The 10508-nt window shown below is 32.9% G+C and overlaps 1 protein-coding gene across 2 annotated transcripts in view; it reads right to left on the bottom strand.

The window, feature by feature from the left end:
- Nucleotides 1-10508, bottom strand: part of ldlrad4a (low density lipoprotein receptor class A domain containing 4a) — a 180309-nt gene that overhangs the window by 79950 nt on the left and 89851 nt on the right. For both annotated transcript variants that reach the window (XM_021468294.2, XM_073931548.1), the window contains exon 4: nt 4728-4865. In XM_021468294.2, the coding sequence (XP_021323969.1) occupies nt 4728-4865 (138 nt within the window). The remainder of the gene's footprint in view (nt 1-4727; nt 4866-10508) is intronic.

The following is a 10508-nucleotide window of genomic DNA, read 5'->3' as shown; positions in this document are numbered from 1 at the left end:
AGGCAAGTCCCGAGTCAAGTCCCAAGTCAAATGCAACAAGTCTCAAGTCAAGTCCAAAGTCCTATAGTTTGATTTTCGAGTCTTTTCGAGTCTTTTTAACAGAAAAATAAAATTTTAACAGATTATGTATGGCTGTAAGATCTGTATTTATTAAACAAACATTTTTTTAATGAAAGAACATTGCTTAGATATATAAAATATCTCGTCTACACAGCCTATTGCACAAGAATGAGTTCCACCAAAAAAAGAGTCTATTTTGCCTCACATCACACAGAAATTGCAGGTCTACTGCTGTCTAGTTCATTAAGTTTAGTTGTGCTATGTCATGTCTTCAGTGATCAACTTGTGATTAACTAAAACTACATAAACAACCTCAATGAGGCAGCAGTAGACCAACAACTCCTGTATGCTGCAAAGTAAAATTGAGTGAAATTGGTATTTTGTCAATTGAATCTCGTGTGTGCTAAAGAGATGAAGATGCAAATCTGTCTAGCAGCAATGTAAAATGGTAGCACATATTCTAAATGAAGTAGGCTACTTCATACAAACAATAACGTTGTTTTCTTCACATAACAATGAAGAACTTTGCTCTCTACCTTGTGTGATGCTCGTGCACCGATTTCCTCTGTGGACAAAACTGCTTGCGAGCTCTCAAATATACGCTGCTCACGCGCAAATTTTCTCGCTCTCAAATATGCACTGCTTACACACACATTTTCCTGCGTGCTCTCAGAGATTATATATAGAATTTGTGTCTTGTGTTTCCTCTTCCTTTTGTGCTTTTTGATATGATTTATATTGAGGCGCTATTTATTAACAATAACCAAAATACTAAAATAGACTTACATATTCAATTTTTTATCTAATAAACCATAACATTTTGGCTGTATGTTTTATGATGAGATATTTCCAGTTTCAAACACTTAAAGACACAGAGAATAGAGGTTGGATGTAAAGAATGCATTTTGTTTTACAAACATTTATTAAACATTCAAAAGGTTTACCATACTAATCAAATAAAAAACATTTAAACAAAAATATAACTAACGCAAGCAGAAATGTAACTGTGATAAAAATAAAGAAAAACTAGATTAGGTATTATAGCCTACTGTACTATTCACTCTTTAAATAAATCTCACTATCAATCCCATTTTATCATGGCAACTAAAATAAAGTGAACTAGTCTCTGCTGTCTTCCACATTATTGATGAGATTGTGGAGGACATTTTCCATGTCATCCTCTTCATTTTGAGGAAAAGCTGTTCCACAGGGCCCCTGAACACATCTATTGGCATGGACAGGGTTTTGAACAGTACTATAGTAAAGTACTTTAATTAATCTGTTGGGGTAATATTATAGTTGCTATGGTAACACAAGTGTAATATAAACACATTACCCAGTGCTGTAGTTTTTTTACAATATAGGGTATATTATACTACAATTCACCACACTTTACTGTAGTAAAACTACACTCTGTATTTCATTTTATTAGTTCATTATTCTTAATACTACAGTATGCTGAAGCATTCATTAACAACTTGTAAATAATACTAGGCTTAAACATAGGCAGTATACCTAACTCTCAAAAACACTAGTATTTATTATAGAATTTACCTTAACCTCATAGTTTTTCATGTATTGTTACTAAATAGTGTAGCAATATATAAACCATATCAACATTCTGGAATAATCAATTTATCAGGAGGATCTCTGGAGAGCAAAAGCAGGAAAATTATGAAGCGCCAGTGTGGACAAAACTCAAGCAAACGCAGAGAGACTGAATACGCGCGTGAGAGACCAGCAAATCAGATTGAAGTACCTGCCCACTGGTGAAAGTAATGTCAGAGCCAATCAGATTTTTCTTTCTTTTCATAAAGAACGGGGTTCGAATCCCCCTACTGAAAAAACAGCTTAAACCAGCCTAGGCCGGTTGGCTGGTTTTAGAGGGGTTTTGGCCATTTCCAGGCTGATTTCCAGCCATTTCCAGCCTGGTCTTAGCTGGTCAGGCTGGGAGATGACCAGCTAAAACCAGCTATGTCCAGCTTAAACCAGGCTGGTCAAGCTGGTTTTAGCTGGATTTTGCTGGTCAGTTTCCAGCCTGACCAGCTAAGACCAGGCTGGAAATGGCTGGAAACCAGCCTGGAAATGACCAAAACCCCTCTAAAACCAGCCTGGTCGACCAGCTTAAACCAGTTTACCAGCCTAGGCTGGTTTAAGCTGGATTTTTCTGCAGGGATATTGCTATGTTTAACCATTTATTAGAGCCACAAAGTATCTAAAACTTGTTTTCATGTTTGAATAGCCAATAAATGTGATAAATAAATTAAAATAGAAATACCCACAGTGAAACAGTTATATAAATTTAAATATTAGTTTAAATACATTCATAGTGGTTTTAAATATCTTTTAATATGTAAAGTAGAGAAGTTCACATTCAACAAACTGAATAAAACAAGTCTTCATTTTTAGTTTATTTAAAAACAATTACAAATAGAGTAATTCAACTCACAATTAAATGATCTGATTGAGTGATGGAATAATAAAGGTTAAACTTTAATTGAATGATCAGTCAAGTGTTTCCAAATGAAATCTGTTATAATAAGAGTCCTACAAAACAGGAACAAAGACACTCATGAAACAAAATGTGATTGTTAATTGTTTTTTTTATTAGAGGTTGGTTTTAAGTACTTTAAAAATAGTAGATAATCCTTAAATATAGAGGGGGAAATACAGAAAAACAAACAAACAGAAATTCAACAATATAGATGCATTACACTACAATCTCGCAATAAAAAATTTAATTAAAAACCATATAGAGGACTAAAATATTGCTAAGAGGCATAACATCAACAATAATAAAAATACCTTTAAGGTTTTAAATACTAAATAAAATTAATAGTATTAATCCAAAATATGAAAAATATAACACTTTACAATAAGGTTGTATTAATTAATTAAGTTTATGCATGTACTAATGTGAACAAACAATGCAGTGCAGTTCATTACAGTATTCATTATTTTATGCTTTAATTAATGGAAATAAAATTATTGGTTAATTCTTGTTAAATCACAGAGCATTAACATTAATGTTAACAAGCATAACTTTAAATTGTAATAATGCAATAGTAAATGTTAAAGTATAATTAATAAAGGTTTAGAAGTATAGTTCATTATTAGTTCATGTTAGTACATAGATTAACTAAAGAAACCTTATTGCAAAATGTCACCAGAAAATAACAAAAAACTTTTTTTTTTTTTTACAGTTTTAAGAGCTTTAAAAATAAATTATATATCTAGTTATTATGGCATGTAATTAATGTTACTACTAATTAAATAGTTAGAAAATACTGTCAGAGGATGGGCAAAACACAAAGATAAAACATAATATGCGCATTGACACAAACGACCAAGTGCAAAAACATAAATTACAGCCATGTTCATTCATAATTATATGATATAAATCACGAGAGGGTAAATTTGGTTTAAAAAAAACTGAAGTTCATTGACTTATACACAACAGTAAAACAATGCTTTTGCACAACAGTAACACATTGCGAGTAGTAAAGTCTCTTACCTTTGACAGATGTTGTAAATCCGCTGATTAAAACAAAAGGAGCAGATCGCGGATGTGTTTATTTCACTCTCCGAGTCAGAATGAAAATGGCATCTTCAAATTTCCCGCTGGTGCAAAAACACGGAAGTGCGCCACAAAGCGCTAGTGGTCGAAAGTATGCGTGCATGCTCTCTGTCACACACGCACACACAGGCAGAGATAGAGCGTTCTGTGTCAACATACTTTTTATCTTTGGGCTTTTTATAGAAAGTAGCAAGTCTTTACAAGTCAATAGGCGCAAGTCCAAGTGAAAGTCCGAGTCATTTATGTTCAAGTCCAAGTCGAGTTGCAAGTCTTTTTATATTTTGTCAAGTCGAGTCTGAAGTCATCAAATTCATGACTCGAGTCTGACTCGAGTCCAAGTCACATGACTCGAGTCCACACCTCTGGTCTGAGTTGCAGTGAAGAGCTGCTGGTTTAACAACATATTAATTCATCAACTTCTCCCAAAATACATGCAAGTAAGTGGCTGTTTAACTGGGAAAAAATACTGTAAACATTCTAGTAACCTAAACAGTGTGTATCTGATGTGAAAGAAGCACATCGTCTGATTATGTATAAATAATTATTATTACCCTCTCCGTAGACATCCGTGTGTATTTTACAAACCACAAATGCTGTTTTGCTAGTGCTTACGTGTTTTTAAATGTCTAAAACCTCAAATAAACATTATTTGTACAAAAGCACTGATAAATTGAGATTCATGACAAGAGCCACAAGCGTCTTTCTCTGGTTTAGTTAAAGCCATTGCAGGAAAGAAGATTTGAATATGAATCAAATAGTTAACTAAAGTATAACCTACATCCATCCGGTTGTTATTTATAATGACTAATGGTCAAGATGATTTGGATGAGAAGGTATTTTTAGTTTAATCGGTTGTTATCTGAGAATAACATACCGTGCAGTGTACTAACTAACCAATCAGAATCAAGCATTCCCAAAAGCTATGTAAAAAATACGCCAATGACAACTTCGAGTTCTAAAGGTGATCTTGATGGTAGCCAATCATTAAATTGTGAGTGTCTTTCCACAGCATCTTCACTAACACTGATGCAATATCAGCTGCCAGAGATGCAGATGTGGTGTTGAGCCGCAGGTGGGTGGATGGACTTACTCTGGATGGTGTCTGGAGGTGGAGGTACAGCAGCGGGACAGTGTTCCTCATCACTGTTGTCTCCACATTCATTCAGATGATTGCAAATCAGCGAGAGAAGTTTCAGACATCTGCCATTGGTGCAGTGGAACTTGCACTCTGCAGTAAAACAAAGAGAGAAATGTGTCTTCAAGGGTGGATGGTTAGGATTGTTATGACACAATGCGGCACTATTATACAACTGAAGGCATCGCATACCAGACAGACTGAATAATTAAGCATATGCAGGTTGATGCAATGCACCACATGCAGGAAAATAACAATTACAACTTGGCTTTGGGTGGAGCGCTAAGATAAACAGATATTTCAAAACTTTATAGCGCATGTGTAACATTTCTACCCAGTTACTCTTCGACTAGTCTAAACCTCAGACGGCACGCCTATGGAACGTTTTCAGAGCGTCTGAGGGATATTACACGCAAACAGAGAGAGCTACAGCTGGCTAAAATGCCAAGTGAAAATCTAATTGGCTGGATTTCAAAAACGTTATTCAGAGCACACAGGGTTTGTTTTATTTTCGAACCAATATCAGATTCTGTTCCTAAATAACATGTACACAAACTGTGGTTGGTCGCTCTACAAGTCAATCAGATGGTCTCATTTGGTTGAAGTTGGCGTTAAAGAGCCCCTGTCATTGTCCTGCGACGCCCACATTGGCAACCACTGCTATATTGAACATAATAGAAGCTATACATTAACATATTGTAAATAATGAGATTCATAAAACAGTAACACTTTAGAATAAGGTTGCATTAGATAATGTATAACAAATATTAAATGGTCACTAAACACCAAAACACTTTTTTTGAGCTGTTGACAGTTGTATATGTGTCCTACCCTGCTAAAAACACTATAAGGACACATACATTACATAAAAAAGTGAAAAAGGTTGTTTTCGTGTTATTTCGAGCAAATTCGTACTTCCGGTTTGAAACGAATTTTTGAAGCTGCGTCACGGCCATGAGATCTTAGCGTGTATTCCAGCATGTAGACTGGACGTCTGTACTTGGGAGAACTGTATTACGTATCTAAATGTGCTGCATTTATTTGTCAGTAAGGCTTGGTTCAAACCAATCAGCGCGCTCTATAGTGTATGCGTTGCAACTTCATTAATATGCATGCTAGCTTCGAAGACTGTACCTGAAACAGTGTTCAGACGGCAGAGAGACGACACGTTGTGTTGCCAAAAGAAGTGGGAAAAGAATAAGAATGGTTTGGAGATACGGGTCGTCAGTGTTGCTTTTATAATGTGCTGCAGTGAAGGTTTTGTTTTCATTTTCCAGCTATGAGAGTACAACGGACTCACGTGTGGATCAGTGCATGCGACACGCGGCAGAAATACGTTTGTACGGAACATTTTTTACTCAAGAGCTTTTCACATCTGGAAATTGTGAAATCCGAATTTGCTGCTCGTCTCCGTTAAAAAAAGACGCAGCTCCAGTATGTGTTAATAGTCCTGTCTCTACAGATTTGGTAAGTGTGTGCGATCAGTGCTCTTTCTTTGTTCTTTCAGATGGCAAAGTTATAGTTCGTATTGTCAGCAGTACTCTTTCAGTGATTGAAGACAGACCTTAGTCAAAATGATTTCTAAGTTACTTAGTTTACATTAATATCACTACAATATAATGGACTGAAAGATCTGCTGTAAATGCTGCTCTCCGAGTATAAACATGTAAACACTGCAAGCAAACTATTGCCGACCGTCGTGTTTAATTTTCACTTAATTTTGTGACAGGATAGTCTATACACACACATGGTTTTCTGACCTACCTGTACTATAAGAAGGTCTATGTATTGTACATTGTTCATACTGTATTTTCTGTGTTTAAATAATAATAATAATAATAATAATAATAATAATAATAATAATAATAATAATAAAACTGGAAAGAAAAGCCTAATATTAACCTGAAGTTTTTGTTACTGCATTAAACTAAGATAAAGAAATCAGATCTTTAAAGTGGTTTAAAGTGATGTGATGAATTGGAGTTCTGCATTTGAGAGATAAAGTATAAATCACAATAACCTTACATTTTTAATACTGACACAGAGAAATGTTAACTCCTTAGAATTGAGAAGCTTTTGTTGTCTATCTTCAAGTAAAATAAAAAGCTATAATATCATCTCATCAATCCAATCAATCCAAATAAAAAATAAAAAATCATTACTGAAAATGTAAAAAATATGGACCTATACTGTATGGTTCTTAATCTCAAGGCCTCAATTATTACTAAACTTCTATTGTGAGCTCTATATTAAACATAATATAGGCTATATATATTAACTTAATGTAAATAATGTGCTAAATAAAACTTATTGTAAGAATTATTTTTTGTTGTGAAAAAGTCCACATCATTTTTTTTTCAATCTTTATTTGATCTTTCAGTGATGTTGATCTGATCCTTAAAGTTAGTTAATTTACATTAATTTGTCAATAACAGAATTATTTACTTAACCTAATGTTAGTTTAAATTTGAAAAAAAGAAAAAAAAAGAAAATTACGATGAGTTTAATTTTTTTCAATCTTTTTTTTATCACGTTAGTGCAATTTTTAAAGGAAGTTAACATTATTTTTCCAATAACAAAATTTTTTACTCAACCTCGCGTTGTTACAAACTTGTGATTTATTTTTGGATCACAAAAGTAGAAGTTTAGCAAATTGTTCAACCAGCTCTTTTCTAGAAATAGATATCGTAAACAGAAAAAAAAAACACTTGAAGAATAAAATAAAACAAAACAAAGAATTAAATATAACAAAACCTTTTGTTTTGCTTTTTAATAAAATTTATTGTGAAATTATATTTCTGGAAAAAAGCAAGTTGGACAAATTGACAAATATCTACTATAATGTTCCAAAAATAAATCATACAAGTTTAATCCATCATGAGTAAATAATTCTGTTATTGGCAATTAATGTTAATTTACATCCTTTGAGGACTCCATCAACACCACTCTAAAATAAAGATTTAAAAAAAAAAAAAAGCCTTTGTTAATAGTACAGGTACACTAAAAAATTCATATCCATAGGAGGGAAGACGTTCAGATGGCAGCTCTGAAGAATAAAGGAGGTCAGGGATGTTGTGATGGAGTTTTACGGGTCTCTGATCTACCAGACTATGATGACATAACATCTACCATAAAACCTTCACTTCTTCCATTATAGTGGGAAGGATTTCTGTGAGCTTGTATCAGGCTGTTCTCTGGCCACCGTCTCGTCTGTGGCGTTAATCGCAGATTTGATCACCAGCAGGGGAAATGAGAAACCATGTTTGAGACGCCAGTCTCTACACAACGCCCAAACAAACTTGAACACACTCGGATGTCTGCTTGAGGACAGACAACTATCTATCTGTCCCAAGCAGACAGCCAGGCATTTCACTCAATTTCAGCATCATCTACAAATGGCAAGTAGGCAAGACTGAGCCATGTCACCATTATCTCTTTAGACATTCTGAACTACAATTTTACAATTTCTGAGAAATAAAAATATGTGTGTGCAAAAGTCACTGCCAAGCTTTGTGGCTTTTATACTATTTACATTTTAATTCATTTATTTATTTGAGCTACTTATTAAGTAGCGTAAATATTCAGAAAAACTGAACAAATTCCCCTACAGCTTATTCTGTATATTATAATGTAGAAATTTCGTAAGTGTTTTCTGTGCTAATAAAAACAATGCTTAAATGCAAAGAACTTACATTTTTCTGCCAGCTTAATATTGTGCCTTTTAAGTCATTTTGCATAATCTTTTATACTTTTCATCATTTTTTATTTGTTATTTTTATTATTTATTAATGTTTTATTTGTTTATATATTTATTTATTTTATAAATTGATTTCCTTTGAAAATGTTTTGAATTATTTCAGCTTTATTTCAATAAATTCAAATTTCTCAATAGTTTTAGGTACATTAACACCACTGGAACAGGCTAAATTGTTGTTCATTATAAGTTGAAAAGGATTGTAGTTTGGGAGTTTTTTTTTTTTTTTTTTTTTTTGAAAGAATATTATCCATCAATAGTCAATGGTATTGTATAAAAACAGCAAACTGGCCATTCTGCAAATTATCTCCTTCTGTGTTCCATGTTCTTGGCTTTTGGATTCTTTACAGTGTGATACAGGTTTTATTTTTAATATTCTGAACTAGCATTAGTGTGTACATATTTTATTTTCATGGTAAGTTTTAGAAATTTTGATGTTTACTTCTGTTTCTTTATTCTTTAGTATTTCATTTACTTCCGTGTTCAGTCCTGTATGTCAGATTTACCCTGCATATTTTCCAAAAACAACAATAAAAGCAGCTTGTGGCTGGTTGTTTTATATTTCAGTCAGACACTCTTTTCCTGTCTAAGTGGGCAGAAACTGGCCAAAAAAGCTGCTATATGTTGCACACTTACGCTCGCTGACATTAGAATAGAAGTATATCTGGTATTTATTGACCCATTTTATGTAAAACATGCAGTTGTACAGTGCTTTTCGCACTACAAACTGATCCTGTTTATACCCGGTGTTAAAACACAGTTCACCCCAAAATGAAAATGCAGTAAAAAAAAATTTACAAGATATTTTGTAGAATGCTGGATACCAGTAGCCATTTTGCATCCATGGTAAGAAATAAACACCATGGAAGTCAATGGATACCAGCTTCCAACATTTTTCAAAATATCTTCCTTTGTTTTCAACATGGAAACAAACTTGAATAGGTTTGTTGTAACAAGCTATGGCTCAGTAAATTATGACAGAATTTTAAGTTTTGGGTGAACTAACCCTTGGGTTATCATTTTGTCAATCCAATACCATTATATCTGCACCAGAGTAAATAATATAAACAGGTTAAGTAATTTTTTTGTTTTATTTTTAAGTTTTATTTTGGTTTCATTTAGCTTTATTCTTGGTTTTTATTTACCTTTTTATTTCTTTAAGGTTTGATATATATATATATATATATATATATATATATATATATATATATATATATATATATATATATATATATATATAAAGTTTTGCTATGTTTTGTCATAAAAATTTTTTAAGGGTATGTCTATTTCTGCAAAAGAGCTGAGGAGCCAGACCAGTCTCAAAAAATAATACATTTACAAAGTATAATTTATACACCTATAACACAATTCACATTTTTAAAATCAAATTGTAAGTTCAAAGCATGATTTATAAATAGACAAATCCAATTTGTAAATTTAAAACACAGTTCATAAATACACAAATTTAATTCAAAAATTCAAAACACAATTAATAAATACAATAGGTGGTCATAGAATTTGTTTTAATCTAGATTAATCTCACTGTAATCTTGGAATAAAATGTCTCATTTAAATTCTGCCGCAAGTCTTTAAGAATGGATTTCCTATGCCAGGTGGCGCATTAGACCAGGGGCTCATCTCCTGTTTCCAAAATGCCTCACAAACTGCTTAAGAAACTGTTCTACTGTGATAATTGGTGATGAAAATAAATGATGTTCAACAAGATGTACTTGTGTTTGCTAACTGTTTATTCAGTTAAACAGGAATCTTGAACTTTAGCCCTACATAACTTGAAACAGCTATTTTTGATTACCTTAATCCAACTAAAATCAGAACTGAACTAAACAGAAATGAAATTAAGATGTAGAGTATGCAGATATTAGTGGCATTATTGAAGTAAACACCGCAGTCAAACTATTACTGTCATGTAGGACTTTCAGCCATATTTTCCGACATGATCCACACACGTGACTGTCAGTAAT

Source organism: Danio rerio, chromosome 19 (genome assembly GCF_049306965.1).
Source record: "Danio rerio strain Tuebingen ecotype United States chromosome 19, GRCz12tu, whole genome shotgun sequence".
Taxonomy (NCBI): domain Eukaryota; kingdom Metazoa; phylum Chordata; class Actinopteri; order Cypriniformes; family Danionidae; genus Danio; species Danio rerio.
The sequence above is the reverse complement of the archived record's forward strand: the minus strand, read 5'-3'. Positions and strand labels throughout refer to the sequence as shown.